The sequence below is a fragment of the Babylonia areolata genome, chromosome 7 (assembly GCF_041734735.1).
Source record: "Babylonia areolata isolate BAREFJ2019XMU chromosome 7, ASM4173473v1, whole genome shotgun sequence".
NCBI lineage: Eukaryota > Metazoa > Mollusca > Gastropoda > Neogastropoda > Buccinidae > Babylonia > Babylonia areolata.
In genome coordinates, this window is record NC_134882.1 from 21,618,296 (window position 1) to 21,638,457 (window position 20,162).

Consider the following 20,162-nt stretch of genomic DNA (forward strand, 5'->3'; position numbering starts at 1 on the left):
TGACAAATTTTCACAGCTGGGCAGAACAAAACTCACAGATAACATTGAGGAGGAGGGTAATGTCACAGACTGATGACTGGGATGTCACAGGGTTCAAATCCATGTCAGAGGCATGTTCATAAAAGCTGATGCTCTCCTCTAAAATCTATTCTTTATAGGTTAAGCAGAACATGAAGAAACTTAGACAAGGCTACTACTACTGATATTGCTATTTAATTCAATTCTGAAGCCATAGATGGAAGGCGACAAGAAATGGATAAGTATCTTGGTATGGTAACTCCTTATCTCTGTTTTCTTTTTCATGTAATCTTCCAAGTAAGTGATATCGACATTATCTGCCAAAAAATAATAACAAACTTTCCAACAAACAAGTGTTGCTCAAACTACTTGTAGCTATAACAATACACGCCAAAATCTTTTTATTTTTATTCTTAAATATTTGACAAGAAACAGCTCAGCTTGAAATTCCCTACATTATTACTATTTTTAGTCAAATCCCCGTCCTGCTGTAAACCATTTCCTTATGTCAGCAATAAACTCTTAAGTATCAATGAAATGCCAGCCTACCAATAAGGAAAAAAAAGAATGTCCATTCATTTCTGAATTTAAGCACAAGGGATCACAACAAAATGAAAGATGACACAAAGAAATGCACAGGACAAAAGGGAAAAACAACAACTACACGATGTCTGACATGTGAACAGATGACTGGATGAGAACAAGAAGAGAGAGAGAAGAGCCAAGCATACCAGAGTCTCCATCATTGTCTTTCTCTTTTTCCTCCTCCTCACTTCCATCACTGTCTGGAAGGGCATATAACAACAGGCACATGCACCAAAGGAAAAAGACAGAAAACCACAAACCAACCTAATTACCATCACAACATCTCGAGTGGCAAGGTGGAGGATCTACCAGACACATGCTAGTCACGTGCAATGAATAATACATGTATCATGGAACAGTTTAGGTCTTGCGTGTTCAGGTTTCGAGAGCCTCAGAAATTCGCCACCAGGTATTCAAAAAACGTTACTTTTTCACAGTAATCTTTTATAAACTTTAAAATGTACTTTAACAAAGTCATTAAAAAAAAAAAAAACTTTTATCATCTGTAATGTTTGTCAAATTATATTACATCATAAAAATTACTTTTTAATACATCGTCTACAAAGGCGATCAATCTGATTTGTTCCAAGTCAAAGCAAAAGAGACAATGCCAATCAACCTAATATATATGTTGAAAAATAAAATACCTTCACCAAATCCTTTTGTCTTGTTTGCAATGGCATTCATATTAATTTCTGTTTACTTCTGATGTTAACTGATTCCTTTTTAAGACAGTTCTTCAAATACGAGTTTTGCAAGCAATACATGACTTTCTGAGGCTCTCAAGCAATCAAAATTCCAGGAACAGTGAACACAAAAGCAGCAGTGTGCACTTTCAAGGTTGGAGTAAGACAAATGTAATATGAATTAATGGGGGAGAAAACAGTACATACTTCTTACACATCAACAAATTAGTTTTGACACATTCCTTCTGGATCATAAAATGCATTAAACACCAATAACATCAGGCGAAGTCACATGCAAACTGAATTTTCTTCTTATTTTTTTCTCATGTTGCACAAAATGCCAGTGACATAAAACTAAATATTTTTTTTAACAAAAAGAACTTCCTAAATCTGCATATCAAACTCCACTATTCTGCCTTTATCTGTACATTCTATTAATTAATTACCAATCAATCAACTAATCAATCAATCAATCAATTAAAAACACATACGTTAATATCCACATTCTAATGTTAATGACTAAATCCATTCAAATTTTCAAGTTCAAAAAACAGCATTCTGATACTGGCTGTTCATATTTACATTAACATTAACCCAACACTACTTTCACATTCATATTCATATAAAATCTTACTGTTTAGGGATCATTAAGATGAAAGACTGGTCTAAAATTGCTTTGCATTACTGGCATGCAAAATCTGTAGGTTACAACACAAGCCAATGCGAAACCAAATTCTAAGTAGTCATATAATTTCTGTAGGTCGAAGACATTTGCACAAGTTTTCATTCTGTTTACTCTGCATAACCTTCAACAGCAAACATTGTCATCTCTTATTAACATCACTCCACACTAATATTCACAGAAGCAACAATCAATGGAGTCTCCCGTTGGTCTGATGGATGAGTAGGCAGGCAAGCTTATCAGAAGCAACAAACACATCTACTTTACACACATGCACATACACACAGACTAAATCACATGGACACACAAAGATATACACATATACATGCATTGCACATTATGCAACAATATAGTATAATAAATACTACCAGCCAGATTAAATTCATTACAAAAAGCATACTGACAATATTATGTAATGCCTTCACACTGCCATTTTGTTCTCCTTATTCTCCTTAAGACAATCCCCATTGGTACCAGATTTATTGTGACAGACTGTCCTATAAGAGAATCCCATTTGTCCTGATGCGGACAGATACAGAAATGCTGGTGGAGCACAGAATATATATGCATTTCACATCCTTTAGGAGATAACCACTGACAAGGACTCATGAAGTTCAAACAATGACTGACACTGAAACAAAGCACAGAGATGAATGATAATCACTATCACATAGTGACTCAAACACAGTGAGACACACAGAGAAATAAAGATGTATGTCTGCCTATTATACCCATGCTACTGTAGATACTGAGACGAAAAAGAGACTTTTTAACTTCATCATTTCTCATAAAGAAACCCATCTTCCCTAATGTATCACTAACTTGGACAAAAGGCTACAATTTATTCAGATACACAGCCAGGTAGAATACAATCAGAAAAGGCAGAAAAAAACCAGACTTGAGGAAAGACATTAACAGGGATAAACCAACACACAACACTGATTCAGAGATGGAATTCTAAAACACTGGCATTCTTTGACATAGTGAGATTCCAAAGCCAATGTAGAATAATGAATGTGTTTGGAATGTTCACAAAAAAATACCAAAAGCAAGTCCCCAAAATGATGCCAACAGACTCTGAATAACCATAAACCTCAAAATTTTCTTCAGAATCCCATCTCTGTTGATGAAAAAAAATTTTTTTTCATTTTTTTTTTTTTTCATCAGGAAGTATAGTAGCAAAGCCAAATATAATACACACATCGGACAAATGTGCAGGCTGATTAACAGAAAACGTAGCTGGAAACTGCCACTTATGCATACAAAGAAAATTGAACTTTCTTTTTCCTCTTCAGTCTTCTCCATTTCTCTGAATTCAAAATGTCAAGAAAGAATGAAGAAGGTGCGGGTTTTTCTATTGACTGTAGCTGTAGCTGCTGTTCTGTTGTTGCTGGTGACACACGCTGGTAAAGGAAGGGTGAGATACTTGGGCAATTCATTGGTCATCATTTTGTGGATGCCTAATTATGTTTGAAGCAAGCAAGAATCTACAAACTTAGTATTCATTGTAGCTGCAACTGTTGTTCTGTTGTTGCTGGTGATGTACACGTAGATAACTATTTTTGGGCCAGGTTTTAATCAAATCTAATCAAATCATTAGACTCATTTATAAAAATATCATCCTGCCTTTTCAAAAGTAACACTTTAATAAAAAAATTTTTTTTTAATCATAATCAAGAGGTGAACAAATTCAAATAATGAATCCTTTACTAAATCAGGAACAAGTGATGAGAAAATGTTTAAAGAATATGTTGTGGTGTTTCTTTAATTATTACTTGGACTGCTTTGTGCTTATACATGTATGTATTTCATGCATTTATTTCAATGTTTTTATTCAAAATTTTAATCAATCATTCATTATGTTCTAACTTCTATACATCCAAATCCATTCTCAGGTTCATGTTGAAATGATCTCCATACCCTAAGCATACAGCTGCTGCTCTCTGGAATCTGATGCATTTCTTCAGGTTTTAAACATTCAAACTGTTCAACCTCAACCTCGTGCACAAAAGTCAAAGGGGTCAAATGCTGGAGGGGTGGAGGAGGAGGAGAAGGGGGAGAATGTGAAGGACAGGGTGTGGGGACCAGTTGGGATGGGAGAACATGAAATGATGAAGGACAGGGTGTGGGGACCAGTTGGGATGGGAGAACATGAAATGATGAAGGACAGGGTGTGGGGACCAGTTGGGATGGGAGAACATGAAATGATGAAGGACAGGGTGTGGGGACCAGTTGGGATGGGAGAACATGAAATGATGAAGGACAGGGTGTGGGGACCAGTTGGGATGGAAGAACGTGAAGGACAGGGTGTGGGGACCAGTTGGGATGGAAGAACGTGAAGGACAGGGTGTGGGGACCAGTTGGGATGGGAGAACGTGAATAACAGGGTGTGGGGACCAGTTGGGATGGGAGAACGTGAATAACAGGGTGTGGGTACGAGTTGGGATGGGAGAATGTGAAGGACAGGGTGTGGGGACCAGTTGGGATGGGAGAACATGAAATGATGAAGGACAGGGTGTGGGGACCAGTTGGGATGGAAGAACGTGAAGGACAGGGTGTGGGGACCAGTTGGGATGGGAGAACGTGAATAACAGGGTGTGGGGACCAGTTGGGATGGGAGAATGTGAAGGACAGTGTGTGGGGACGAGTTGGGATGGAAGAACGTGAAGGACAGAGTGTGGGGACCAGTTGGGATGGGAGAACATGAAGGACAGAGTGTGGGGACCAGTTGGGATGGAAGAACGTGAAGGACAGGGTGTGGGGACCAGTTGGGATGGGAGAATGTGAAGGACAGGGTGTGGGGACGAGTTGGGATGGGAGAACGTGAAGGACAGGGTGTGGGGACCAGTTGGGATGGGAGAACGTGAAGGACAGGGTGTGGGGACGAGTTGGGATGGGAGAACGTGAAGGACAGGGTGTGGGGACGAGTTGGGATGGGTGAACGTGAAGGACAGGGTGTGGGGACGAGTTGGGATGGGTGAACGTGAAGGACAGAGTGTGGGGACGAGTTGGGATGGGAGAATGTGAAGGACAGGGTGTGGGGACGAGTTGGGATGGGTGAACGTGAAGGACAGGGTGTGGGGACCAGTTGGGATGGGAGAACGTGAAGGACAGGGTGTGGGGACCAGTTGGGATGGGAGAATGTGAAGGACAGGGTGTGGGGACGAGTTGGGATGGGTGAACGTGAAGGACAGGGTGTGGGGACCAGTTGGGATGGGAGAACGTGAAGGACAGAGTGTGGGGACGAGTTGGGATGGGAGAACGTGAAGGACAGGGTGTGGGGACGAGTTGGGATGGGAGAACGTGAAGGACAGGGTGTGGGGACCAGTTGGGATGGGAGAACGTGAAGGACAGAGTGTGGGGACGAGTTGGGATGGGAGAACGTGAAGGACAGAGTGTGGGGACGAGTTGGGATGGAAGAACGTGAAGGACAGGGTGTGGGGACGAGTTGGGATGGGAGAACGTGAAGGACAGAGTGTGGGGACGAGTTGGGATGGAAGAACGTGAAGGACAGGGTGTGGGGACGAGTTGGGATGGGAGAACGTGAAGGACAGGGTGTGGGGACGAGTTGGGATGGAAGAACGTGAAGGACAGGGTGTGGGGACGAGTTGGGATGGGAGAACGTGAAGGACAGGGTGTGGGGACCAGTTGGGATGGGAGAACGTGAAGGACAGGGGGTGGGGACCAGTTGGGATGGGAGAACATGAAGGACAGGGTCACAGCGTGAACCCACCTCTCCGGCTTTCCATCACACTTAACACCGGCCTTGGAGCAGCATGCCCTGAATACAGCAATGACAGATGACATGCATTTCTCTAGGGTTCTGAAGAACCCCAATCTGATAGGAATGAGAGATGACATGCATTTCTCTAGGGTTCTGAAGAACCCCAATCTGATAGGAATGATAGGGGACATGTATTTCTCTAGGGTTCTGAAGAACCCCAGTCTGATAGGAATGACAAATGACAGGTATTTCTCTAGGGTTCTAAAGAACCCCAATCTGATAGGAATGAGAGAGGACATGCATTTCTCTAGGGTTCTGAAGAACCCCAATCTGATAGGAATGACAGATGACATGTATTTTTCTAGGGTTCTGAAGAACACCAATCTGATAGGAATGACAAATGACATGTATTTCTCTAGGGTTCTGAAGAACCCCAATCTGATAGGAATCTGCGATGACATGTATTTCTCTAGGGTTCTGAAGAACCCCAATCTGATAGGAATGATGGGACATGTATTTCTCTTGGGTTCTGAAGAACCCCAATCTCATAGGAATGAGAGATGACATGCAATTCTCTAGGGTTCTGAAGAACCCCAATCTGATAGGAATGACAGGGGACATGTATTTCTCTTGGGTTCTGAAAACCCCAATCTGATAGGAATGAGAGAAGACATGTATTTCTCTTGGGTTCTGAAGAACCCCAATCTGATAGGAATCTGAGATGACATGCATTTCTCTAGGGTTCTGAAGAACCCCAGTCTGATAGGAATGACAGATTACATGTATTTCTTTAGGGTTCTGAAGAACCCCAGTCTGATAGGAATGAGAGATGACATGTATTTCTCAAGGGTTCTGAAGAACCCCAATCTGACAGGAATGACAGGGGACATGTATTTCTCTTGGGTTCTGAAGAACCCCAATCTGATAGGAATGAGAGATGACATGCATTTCTCTAGGGTTCTGAAGAACCCCAGTCTAATAGGAATGAGAGGGGACATGCATTTCTCTGTGATTCAGAACGAGAAAAATCTTGTATGGATCAGAGAGGATATGCATTTCTCTCAAATTCTTAAGAACCAAAGCTGACATGAAGTGATCATCATCCACAGAATTAGTGTGGGGTATAATACTGAAGCAAAGACAGTACACATATACCCCAACAACATACAATACGTTTATAGTCATGAAGTTCAATCTATACAAATACAAAATATATGTACATAAAATTAATGCATGCAAGTGAGAACACAATGACCAAGCTGAATGAACAAACAACAAGAAACAACTATTGTGACTCAACACACAACAGAAACTCTACTGTGACTGAACACACAACAGAAACTATACTGTGACTCAACACACAACAGAAACTTTACAAACAAATCAAGCTTCTACTTTCCCTCTGCACCACTATGAAAAGATGTTAATTTCTGAAATACAAAGATCCTACAATGGTCTGTCGCTCTATGGCACACACAATGAAAGTTACCTGAAGATGCATAATCAGCAGGATTCACTTCTTTCCCTAGGATGACAGTGTAGAGACGGGCAAACTTTTCAATATAATGCTGGTAAGCACTGCATCACCACACTAGACAGGACACCACAAATGTGGGTCCTGTGTCGTGCCAGCAAAATGACACAGGAAGCGTAAGAGGCATGACACCCAACCAGAAATAAGATTTTCCACGTCTCCCCTACCCCACCCAGCCTCCACCCCTACATTTTCATTTTTTTCTTTTAAAACTGTTAGCTGTTGTTAAACATTTAGGTCTATTTGTGAACCACAAATCATGAACATGTCTTTTTTTTTCACAGATATTTGTCAATCCATTAGATGAGATAAAAAGTCTATCCACAAATTTAGACATTCTTCATTCAACAACAATTGGGATGCTCAGAAAGCAATATTATTTTGCTTATTGAAGACCTGAATCAACTGGTAAAAGGTAAGAACATATTCAGACATCACTCTGATGACTGCTTTGCATTTTGCTGAAAACAAACTGCTACCTGATCAAACTGAAATATAAAAATGTCCAGTGAACAATTACAAATCTCTTTTCCGTGGAGTCATGCCTCTGACAAAACAGTGACACCTGAATGATATGCTGGGGAGCAGTGAAGAACCCAACCCCCACATGTGAACTGCATCTAGGCACCAAACATGGCAATAAGCTCAACCTGACACCACAGTTATTACAATAAGCTCATCCTACACCACAGTCTGGGAATAACATACCTGCCACAGGGTCTTCGTTCACAACATGGGACAAAATGACAGTCACTCTCTTCATTTCACCTTCCTCTGCAGTGTACATTCATTCATCTTCTCTTTGCATCATGTGCACAGTCAGTTCAATGCATCAATTCACTGTATTCAAAGCACAAACTGTTCACGATTCCCAACCCAACTCCCCCTCTGAAAAGAGGAGGCAGATGGGAGGACTCAAATTGACACTGAAATGCACTGTTCTTGTTTTGCTTCTATTCATCTTAAAATAACTGTGTTGGTAACAAATAATATATAATCATACAAAAAAAAAAAAAAAAAAAAAACCCAAAAAAACAAAAACAAAAACAAAACAAAAAAAACAGCCAAAAACAAAAAACAATGGCTATTATTCTTTTTTCCCAGCCTAGCAATAACAGACTTCTCTTTTCATGTTTCATTATCACACTTTTCTTCTCAATCCATTAATCCCACTACAAGCTCTCTCATGGTGTGTCAAACTCTCCCCCCCTCCACCCCCCCTCCCCCAAATTTCCCCTACATATATCCTTCAGGTCTTTCATGTATTTCTCCCTTCTCTTACATTCAAGTCACTCATTCTTCTCCCCTCTCTCTCTTTAAGACAGTCAACACTCATTCTTCCCCCCCCCCTCTCTCTCTCTTTAAAACAGTCAACACTCATTCTTCCCCCCCCCCTCTCTCTTTAAAACAGTCAACACTCATTCTTCCCCCCCCCTCTCTCTCTTTAAAACAGTCAACACTCATTCTTCCCCCCCCCCCTCTCTCTTTAAAACAGTCAACACTCATTCTTCCCCCCCCCCCTCTCTCTCTTTAAAACAGTCAACACTCATTCTCCCCCCCCCCCCTCTCTCTCTTTAAAACAGTCAACACTCATTCTTCCCCCCCTCTCTCTCTCTCTTTAAAACAGTCAACACTCATTCTTCCCCCCCCCCTCTCTCTCTCTTTAAAACAGTCAACACTCATTCTTCCCCCCCCCCTCTCTCTCTCTTTAAAACAGTCAACACTCATTCTTCCCCCCCCCTCTCTCTCTTTAAAACAGTCAACACTCATTCTTCCCCCCCCCCTCTCTCTCTCTTTAAAACAGTCAACACTCATTCTTCCCCCCCCCCCCCCTCTCTTTAAAACAGTCAACACTCATTCTCCCCCACCCCTCTCTCTCTCTCTCTTTAAAACAGTCAACACTCATTCTTCCCCCCTCTCTATCTCTCTTTAAAACAGTCAACACTTATTCTTCCCCCCTCTCTCTTTAAAACAGTCAACACTCATTCTCCCCCCCCCCCCACTCTTTCTCTTTAAGACAATAAACACTCATTCTTCTCCCCCCCTCTCTCTTTCTTTAAGACAGTAAACACTCATTCTTCCCCCCCTCTCTCTCTCTTTAAGACAGTAAACGCTCATTCTCCCCCCCCTCCCCTCTCTTTAAGACAGTAAACACTCATTCTTCCCCCCCTCTCTCTTTCTTTAAGACAGTAAACACTCATTCTTCCCCCCCTCTCTCTCTCTTTAAGACAGTAAACGCTCATTCTCCCCCCCCCCCTCCCTCTCTTTAAGACAGTAAACGCACATTCTCCCCCCCCCCTCTCTCTTTAAAACAATCAACACTCATTCTTCCCCCCCCCTCTCTCTTTAAAACAGTCAACACTCATTCTTCCCCCCTCTCTCTCTCTCTCTAAGACAGTCAACACTCATTCTTCCCCCCCTCCCCTCTCTCTCTCTAAGACAGTAAACACTCATTCTTTCCCCCCCCCCCCCTCACTCTCTAAGTCAGTAAACACTCATTCTTCCCCCCCCCCCTCTCTCTTTAAGACAGTAGACACTCATTCTTCTTCTTCTTCTTCTCTCTCTCTCTCTCTCTAAGACAGTAAACGCTCATTCTCCCCCCCTCTCTCTCTCTCTTTAAGACAGTAAACACTCATTCTTCCCCTCTCTCGCTCTAGTAAACACTCATTCTTCCTCTCTGTCTCTCTTTAAAACAGTAAACACTCATTCTTCCCCTCTCTCTTTAAAACAGTAAACACTCATTCTTCCCCTCTCTCTTTAAAACAGTATAACACTCATTCTTCCTCTCTCTCTCTCGCTCTCTGAGACAGTAAACACTCATTCTTCCTCTCTCTCTCTTGCTCTCTGAGACAGTAAACACTCATTCTTCCTCTCTCTCGCTCGCTCTCTGAGACAGTAAACACTCATTCTTCCTCTCTCTCTCTCTTTAAAACAGTAAACACTCATTTTTCCTCTCTCTCTCTCTCTTTAAAACAGTAAACATTCATTCTTCCCCTCTCTCGCTCTCTGAGACACTAAAGTCTTCTATCATCAACTTGTTCGTTTTAGTTTTCTTTTTCCACTGCACTCTTCAACCCTCCATTTATCAATTTAATCATATCCTCTCCCTGAACTTGTATTCTCTCCCAACAACTATATCCTCTCCCTGCACTTGTATCCTCTCCCAACAACTATATCCTCTCCCTGCACTTGTATCCTCTCCCAACAACTATATCCTCTCCCTGCACTTGTATCCTCTCCCAACAACTATATCCTCTCCCTGCACTTGTATCCTCTCCCAACAACTATATCCTCTCCCTGCACTTGTATCCTCTCCCAACAACTATATCCTCTCCCTGCACTTGTATCCTCTCCCAACAACTATATCCTCTCCCTGCACTTGTATCCTCTCCCTACAACCATACCATCTCCCCACACCTGTATCCTTTCCCTTCAACCATACCCTCTCCCCACACTTGTATCCTCTCCCTGCACTTGTATCCTCTCACTACAACCATACTCTCTCCCTGCACTTGTATCCTCCCCCCACACTTGTATCCTCACTTGTATCCTCTCCCTACAACCATACCCTCTCCATGCATTTGTATCCTCTCCCTACAACCATACCCTCTCCCTGCACTTGTATCCTCTCCCTACAACCATATCCTCTCCCTGCACTTGTATCCTCTCCCTACAACTATATCCTCTCCCCGCACTTGTATCCTCTCCCTACAACCACACCCTCCCCCTGCACTTGTATCCTCTCCCTACAACCATGTCCTCTCCCTGCACTTGTATCCTCTCCCTACAACCATACCATCTCCCTGCGCTTGCGTCACTATGCCCCCCCCCCCCCCCGACCCTCAACCCTCCACTTATGAACTAAACCATATCCTCTCCCTACACCTGCATCACTATCTCCCCCCTCAACCCTCCATTAATGAACTAAACCATATCCTCTCCCTGCACTTGCATCACTATCTCCCCCTCAACCCTCCATTTATGAACTAAACCATATCCTCTCCCTGCACCTTTACATCACTATGCCCCCCCCCACCCCCTCAACCCTCCATTTATGAACTAAACCATATCCTCTCCCTACACTTGCATCACCATCTCCCCCCTCAACCATCCATTAATGAACTAAACCATATCCTCTCCCTGCACTTGCATCACTATGCCCCCCCCCCCCCCCCAACTCCCCCGCCTCAACCCTTCATTTATGAACTAAACCATATCCTCTCCCTGCACCTGCATCACTATCTCCCCCCTCAACCCTCCATTGATGAACTAAACCATATCCTCCCCCTGCACTTGCATCACTATCTCCCCCCTCAAACCTCCAAAGGATCAACCAGTGCATTACACTTTTTCCCTCTGGACTTAACATTGGCATGTTTTGCTTCTTTCTTCACTCACAGGGAAAATGTCTGTCTACCACCACCCTGCTTTGTTTCTTTCACCAGTAAAATCCTCCTGTTCTCTGAATATTCATTACCTACAAGCAAAGACAACTCTTCCTTTCATTCACTCTCTTCAAGATGACCACTGACATCTTTCCTCCAGTCTGAGAAACAATTTCATACAAGCCAAGAATGGGGATGGAAACGGCAGCAAAATGAAATCCTTCCCACATTACCACCATGCATCATGATGCACGAGACACAGGACAGCCAAGAACCACGATGCAAAGCAGGTCTCCCCAGACTGAGAGACTTCAAAACCGACCAGATGACCAGCAGACTCTTCATGCTGATGACTGTGTCACTGCCTCAGCAATAAGGACTATACATGCATCATTCCATCAGTCAGTGATGGAATATGATAATAATATGGCTGTCCAGGAGACACCTCATGGAACATCTTCAGTGAAACACACCTTGCTGATCTCTCATTCACACCTGACAGGATTCCCTCTTAAAACCCCCTCCTCTTTCCCACACACTTTTCTCTGCACAATACTTTCTGGCATGCAAGCTGCTCTAGGAAAACAACAACAACAAAAAATTCACAGTGTCTGCCCCCCACAAACAACCAATCACCCCTGTCTTACCTGTAATGTCAGCACCAAAGTCCACCTCAGCAATCATGTCCGTGTCCTGAACGGACAGCTCTTCGAAGATGGAGTCATCATTCCTCCTGCAACACACAGGTTGAGTCATTTAACCCTGTCGAGAGAAAACACCAGGCAACACTCAACCAAAAAAACACTGCACTCAGATTGAAAACACATCTTTGGGATCAACACAAAGCATATGTATGCACAAGATCAAAAGCTGTTGCTTTTTCCATTTCAGACACTTTAGCAGTTATCTGCATGGAGATTTAAAACATGTCTTCATGATCAGAACTGAAGCATACATATGCACGAGATCAAAAGCTGGTATCTTTTTTTGTTTGAGGCACTTTAGCAGTTATATTCTAACTATTGTACTTCAATAAATATTGTTTTGATGTCACCTATTTGTGTCAGAGAACTATTGTCTAGGAAAACAAATCACTGGAAAAATCCCTCAATACAAAATGCTCCCTTTTTCAACAACAAAATGTTGCAAACACTTCCATGACTCATATGTGCTGCCTACTACATCAACCACAGATACATTCTTCAAACTACTAATTAGACCCCTACCCCTCAAAAAAGTGATTTAACAAAGTTACTGGATGAGTTACTGCTTTAAAATGGTTTTCATCATATCTTTCAAACCATCAGCTCTGCATTAAAGTAAATCATACCACTTCTAAGGTTATCCCTCTTGTATTTGGTGTCCCTCAGGGATCAGTTCTGGGACCTATTTTATTCACTTTATATACTCAGCCTTTGTGTGACATCATCAAAAGGCATTCATTTAATTACTGTAAGTATGCTGATGACACTGAGCTACAAAAAGCCGCTCCACCATCTGACTTCAAAACAGTCATTAATGAGACGGAAGCCTGTGTGGCTGATGTAAAGGTGTGGATGGACAGAAACAAGCTGAAACTTAACGAAGAGAAAACCGAGCTCTTAGCTGTAGGAGACCGAGCTCGTCTCAATGAAATAATAAAAAAGGGCCCAGTCACTCTCGGCACTTCTACAGTTACATTTCAAACATCAGCTAAATACCTAGGTGTACATATTGATCAGACCTTGACCATGGCTGATCACATTTCATCCCTGTGTCGCTCATGCAATTTTCATCTCCGCAGACTAGCCTCTCAGTCAGACCATACTTAACAGAGAAAAACATGGCTCAGTTGGTTTCCTCTTTTGTCCTGTCCAGACTAGATTACTGCAATTCTACCTTAGCAGGCTTACCATCTTCCTCTCTTATTAGACTACAGAAAGTACTGAACAATGCTGCACGACTCGTCCTAGCAAAAAAGAAATCTGATCATGTCACATCTCTTTTGCATCAGTTACACTGGCTTCCTATAGAGTCCTGCATCCACTATAAACTAGCGACACTTGCCTTCCGACATTTTGATGAATCTCTTCCCCTGTATCTCTCCTCTGTGCTGGAAACGTACGAACCATGTAGAATGCTAAGATCCAGTTCTGAACTGTTACTTAAAGTCCCAAGAACTAATTTAAAATGTGCAGGGAAAAGGTCTTTTTCAGCTCAAGTACCCCAAATTTGGAATTCTTTGCCATCATCCCTCAGAAATGCTCCTGATCTCCAGACCTTCAAGTCAGATGTGAAAACGCACCTTTTCCACAAACATTCCTGTACTCAGCAGGATGGATAGTCCATAGTGTATTTGCCACATGGAGTTTTGTGCTAGAGATATTTATTCTCACGAAATCCTGTTTTAGTGCAGTTTAATGTGTCTGGGTGCGCGCACATGCATGTGTGTGTGTGTGTGTGTTTGAGTGTGAGTGTGTGCTCATGCATGTGTGTGTCTAAAAAAGGTGTGTTTTTAAGGAATGTATTTCTTTTTAATCTAAGCATTATTTACTTGATATTTTTATTGTTAGGTGGATCATGCTTTTTTATTCATTCTGTGAATACATTGGATTGAGCTGTTGTAATGTTTTATGTTATGTTTATATCTGGCTTGATGATGTAAGGCCTTTGAGCAGCATACGTACTGGATATCACGCCATTGAAAAGTTATGAATTATAATTATTATTATTATTATTATTATTTATCAAAAATAATAAGAAATACAACTGATGAAGTGGAATTATCAACCGGCTAGAATACATCTTATTACTGACATAATAATCTACATCTAATTTTGAAAAAAGTGTTTGGTTTTTCTTTCTTTTTATATATATTTTTTTTAATTCTTTAAGAATCAGTTGTGTTTTCTCCAAAATCCCTGCTTCACTTCATCTGTTGGTTCTTGGCTTTTTATGGAGACAGGTGTTCCCAATCAATGCAGCAGAAAAATCACTATAACCAACAAACTCACAAAGCTGCCCATGTGGGCTATTAAGAGATTTGGAAGAAAACAAAACAAAGAAATACAATAAAAAATTAAAAAATAATAAAAAAGGGATAGTGGCTAATAAATATTTGATCTTTGCACCTTATGGCTGGGGATCCTTAGAGATTTTTCTGCATCATATTTAGAGATGTAACTTTCAGACTCAACTTTTACATAGCTGCAGAATCGATCAAAACCTGAAAGACAGCTGATGAAGGCAATCTCACAAAAACTATTGATCATTAAAGGAAGCCACAGTTAAACGGTCTTCTGATTCATGTTCTTTTATTGATCACCTGTCAGGTTCCATCTCAATGGTTGTCTAATAAAAGTGAAGCCTCTGTGTGTGGGTGTGCATGTGTGTGGGTGCATGCTCATGTGGGCATGCAGTAAGGCACATGGAATGCCTGCGTGTCTTCATGTATTATGTGCAAGAAGAAAACACAAATGTCTAAGACAGCATTGCTGTTGGTAAAAAGGAATAACAATTCAGGGTTTGAGGCTGGGAGTTGCATTGACTGGCTGCGAGGAAGCAGACCTGGCAGAGGCATTTTATTACTGCGTTAGCCACCAAAATTTGGCCAAACAGTGCAAACCAACATGCCAAGTATGCATCAGTTTGACATGGTACAGTATACATGGCACTGAATATGGTCTTCAGTAAAAGGACAACAGAATGGTGACCTTGTGTGTCTTCATGTCCACCTAAAAAGAGCAATGTCAGCACTCTTAACACAATGTTTTTTCTTTTCTTTCTAAAACCAAGACAGATCTTTGACACTTCTTCCTTTTCCTTTCGGGAAACTAAGACCTGACGGCCTGGACTTATTATCATATGTACATCGTATTTTCTCACTGTGCTTCAAAAACAAACTCTAAAATACAAACAATAATGAACATCGCTACTGATCTACATGCACAGACAACTTCCAGTCAACACAAAGGCACCAAACACACAGAATTATCAATATTACTACTGTGCTATGTGTTTAACCATCACCCAAACACTGACATGGACTTGCGATTGTCTACGCTGCCTCGTGATGCAACAGATTCTTGGGATTCTTCCAGCTCTGGTGTTGTTGCAACAATGTTAGCCAGTGTTTGGGCCAGTCCTGTCAACAATTTCAACAATGTTAGCCAATGTTTGGGCCAGTCCTGTCAACAATTTCAACAATGTTAGCCAATGTTTGGGCCAGTCCTGTCAACAATTTCAACAATGTTAGCCAGTGTTTGGGCCAGTCTTGTCAAAAATTTCAACAATGTTAGCCAATGTTTGGGCCAGTCCTGTCAACAATTTCAACAATGTTAGCCGATGTTTAGGCCAGTCCTGTCAACAATTTCAACTATGTTAGCCAGTGTTTGGGCCAGTCCTGTCAACAATTTCAACAATGTTAGCCAGTGTTTGGGCCAGTCCTGTCAACAATTTCAACTATGTTAGCCAGTGTTTGGGCCAGTCCTATCAACAATTTCAACAATGTTAGCCAGTGTTTGGACCAGTCCTATCAACAACTTCAACAATGTGAGCCAGTGTTTGGGCCAGTCCTGTCAACAACTTCAACAAAATTAACCAGTGTTTGGGCCAGTCCTGTTAACAATTTCAACAAAATTAGCCAGTGTTTGGGCCAGTCCTGTCAACAATTTCAACAAAATTAGCCAGTTTGGGCCAGTCCTGTCAACAATTTCAACAAAATTAACCAGTGTTTGGGCCAGTCCTGTCAACAATTTCAACAAAATTAGCCAGTTTGGGCCAGTCCTGTCAACAATTTCAACAAAATTAGCCAATGTTTGGGCCAGTCCTGTCAACAATTTCAACAAAATTAGCCAATGTTTGGGCCAGTCCTGTCAACAATTTCAACAAAATTAGCCAGTGTTTGGGCCAGTCCTGTCAACAATTTCAACAAAATTAGCCAGTTTGGGCCAGTCCTGTAAACAATTTCAACAAAATTAGCCAATGTTTGGGCCAGCCCAATCAACAATTTCAACAAAATTAGACATTGTTTCAGGGAGTCCTGTCCATCGGTGACTTTTAAATCAGTTTTCATGTTAACCAATATTTCAGTTGGATTTAAGAACCAATTTTTGTCTTTAACTGAATCAATTTTATAATCACTGACCAATATTTGATCAATTTTCATTAACAACCTGTGGCAGACCAACATTTCAAGCCTTTTATCTAAAAACCCAAACAAAAAAACTGATATAATATTGGTGAAACACCATTACACCTCCCCAAAACTCATTGTGCAAGAATGTCAACCTAGTTTTGTGTATATCCTAGACATGATGATGTAGGGAGCAAGAACCATATGGTATGATCTTAGTTCAGTATACATTTCTAAACCAACATATAAAATTTTATTTTAAAAAGAGCCTCGTAAAATAACAAGCATTATATTTTTCAAGATAAAAATCCTTACTTCCATGGAAAAAAAAGTGTTAAAATTGTACAAAAACATACTATGTTTTATTTGATTCTAACTCTTCATCTTCACAGCAACATTATCACTTGATGTAACCCTAATATCAACTATCAGTAACTAACAAGAACTGTGAAAACAATTCTGACATAATATGGCATATAGAGGGGGAAAATATCTAAAAGACAAACAAACAAACAGAAAACACAACCAATCAAAATACACTATAACATGAATGCCACATATACAGAAAATACAAACTTGTGGCTTACAACCACTAAACTTTAGTATATGTAACAATTCAACAAGCGTCTTTCACTTTTTTTTTTCTTTTTTTTTTTTTAAATACTCTGTAATAGACAACTACAGGAAAATTCACATGCTTTCAATTCTAAAAACTGCTCTTCAGGGAAGACATGCATTAACAATGTTCTTTATATATTTACCAACCAAGTGCTTTGTCTAAGAATGCTTTGTGCTCCTTTCAATGTGATCATTATAATAATTTTGGCTCCTTTAAAAAAAAAAATTAAAGGGAACACAAGATCAAAGGCTAGTCCCTGCAAATTATGATTTGTTCTTTGAACCAAACTTTGAATGGCATTCAAAATTATCAGTGGTAACTGCCATTTTGATTCTCTGTGTCTACAGTGATATCACCAACATAGCAGCGTCTATAATTTTCTGTTGGTATCAATTGCTCCTAGTCCTTGTGATGACCATCTACACAGAATGACAGCCCAGTCAGTGATGATTTCTTTAAACAGCTGTGTTGAACTGGGTTTTGACCGACTACTTCACAAGCTGAAACCCAAGAAGAAAAGAAACTTTCTGTACTCTGTCCTAGCCACCAAAACATTTTTTTTTTAAATGTCTTATCCACTGAAACAAATGGAAACACTGCACTAGGGAAACAAAACAAAATCACCTTCCTTACTGACACAAGTGAAAACATGTCAGTGCCAGGATACATGGATAATTCAGCACTACTACTGATGTCAAACCCCACATGCACACTCTTATTTTCTCCTTTCTAGGACAAGACCTCAAAATAGTGCAGCCCAATATGAATAAATAACAGCGTAATACAACTGCTTTCACATTAATTTTACATAGATCATTTAACGTTTCATTCAGTAATTACATGTCCACTTGCAAAATTCTCAGGTGGCACTGTGTATTACCTTTGACACTAAAACAGACATACTTTGCTTAAAGAGGCTGGATTAAATTGAATGTTACAAGAGAAAGGTAGACACTTTGCTTTAAAAAGTGTGGATTAGACTGAATGTTAGTTGTTACAAACCAAGAGAAAGGTAGACACTTTGCTTTAAAAAGTCTGGATTAGATTGGATGTTACAAACCAATAGAAAGGTAGACACTTTGCTTAAAAAGTCTGGACTGGATTGGATGTTACAAACCAAGAGAAAGGTAGACACTTTGCTTAAAAAGTCTGGATTAGATTGGATGTTACAAACCAAGAGAAAGGTAGACACTTTGCTTAAAAAGTCTGGATTAGATTGGATGTTACAAACCAAGAGAAAGGTAGACACTTTGCTTTAAAAAGTCTGGATTAGATTGAATGTTACAAACCAAGAGAAAGGTAGACACTTTGCTTTAAAAAGTCTGGACTGGATTGGATGTTACAAACCAAGAGAAAGGTAGACACTTTGCTTAAAAAGTCTGGACTGGATTGGATGTTACAAACCAAGAGAAAGGTAGACACTTTGCTTAAAAAGTCTGGACTGGATTGGATGTTACAAACCAAGGGCATGGCAAGCAGTTAAAATATCACCCAATGGAACTGGTTCAGAAAATTCAGATAGGACAGGTGAGGGGTGGAGGTGTGAGACAGTGCAATTAGTACAGGTGTTAGTTTAGTTTGAAATACAGAATTGCTGATTACTCATTCATCAGATAAATGCACAAACAAATAAAAAAGAGACTCAACCACAGCTCTGAACAAAATGATTTAAAAAAAAACCTGTTCATTTACAAACAAACAACAACTAAACAAGGCAGTAAACTTGGTAATTATGACCAAGGCAGCAGAGCTGGTTGTCAATAAACACACAGACATCAATAGCTTCATTGACTATGAGTCATAACATATAAAACTACACCTGGATACACACACACACAAACACATAGATCAGAAATTAATTTGTATGAAAGAAGAATATCTAGTTCTCCCTCTGTCCCCTTTTTAACACATGCAAGGCATGCAGATGTACATGACATCAAGGATTAGTTCTTTTATATTTTAAAGGTAAAAGACGGTACAATATTGGTTTTTCCTGGGAATAGAATCTCATCTACTCATGCAACAATACACAGACTCACCAAGAACAACACATCCATTTGGCGGAGAACAGGGACAGAAGGAGTGAGGTATGGACGAAAACAAATGTGATTCAATCATTCAAGCATTTTGACAAATCTCAATATTATTATTATAATGCCTTTTATCTAGATGGTTACTGATCAACAAAACATATTCCATGAATCTGCCTTTCCTGTTCAGTACAGGTTCCACTGATCTTGCCTGCCCAGCTGTGATGCACTGCTACCTGCAGTAGTCTTGTCTTCCTGTTAGCTAATCACAGCATCATCAGATGGAGTAAAAAAAAAGAATTAAGGATATCCGAATGTGCCAAGCATGTGTGTGTGTGTGTGTGTGTATGTGTGTGTGTGTGCATGCAAGTGTGCAAGCATGTGTGCATGTAAGTGTGCATGCGTGCATACCTTCACAACCATGCTATTCAATATACCCAATACATGCTTAAGTTTAAGATGACCACCGAGTAGTTTTAGTTCAAATGTCATCAGGATCATCAACGAAAAATAACTCATGAAACAATCATAAATCTGGCGCGCGCGTGAGTGCGTGTGTGTGTGTGTGCATCATGATCAGATATCCAGCAGTTAAATTTTATATACAATTAAAAGCTACACTATAAACAAAGCTGCAGAAGGACTAGTGTGCAGAAATACAGTATCAGTTGTCATCTGTTGCTTCGAGTCTTGGTCTCTCCAAAATGGGGTTACTGGATGCATTGATCTTCCCAAAGTGGGATTACTGTATGCGTTGATCTCTCCAAAGTGGGGTTACTGTATGCC

At 40.7% G+C, this 20,162-nt stretch overlaps 1 protein-coding gene across 16 annotated transcripts in view; it reads right to left on the minus strand.

Moving 5' to 3' along the window:
- LOC143283900 (C-Jun-amino-terminal kinase-interacting protein 4-like) overlaps positions 1 to 20,162 on the minus strand; it is a 161,254-nt gene that overhangs the window by 130,039 nt on the left and 11,053 nt on the right. For 10 of the 16 annotated variants that reach the window (XM_076590313.1, XM_076590299.1, XM_076590312.1 and 7 more), the window contains 4 exons: positions 15,635 to 15,737; positions 12,262 to 12,347; positions 7,938 to 8,003; positions 750 to 803 (listed from right to left, as the gene is read on the minus strand). In XM_076590313.1, the coding sequence (XP_076446428.1) occupies positions 750 to 803; positions 7,938 to 8,003; positions 12,262 to 12,347; positions 15,635 to 15,737 (309 nt within the window). Of the gene's footprint in view, positions 1 to 749; positions 804 to 5,704; positions 5,753 to 7,184; positions 7,221 to 7,937; positions 8,004 to 12,261; positions 12,348 to 15,634; positions 15,738 to 20,162 lie in introns of all 16 variants that reach the window. The other 6 variants (XM_076590314.1, XM_076590301.1, XM_076590307.1 and 3 more) reach the window with 4 other exon arrangements.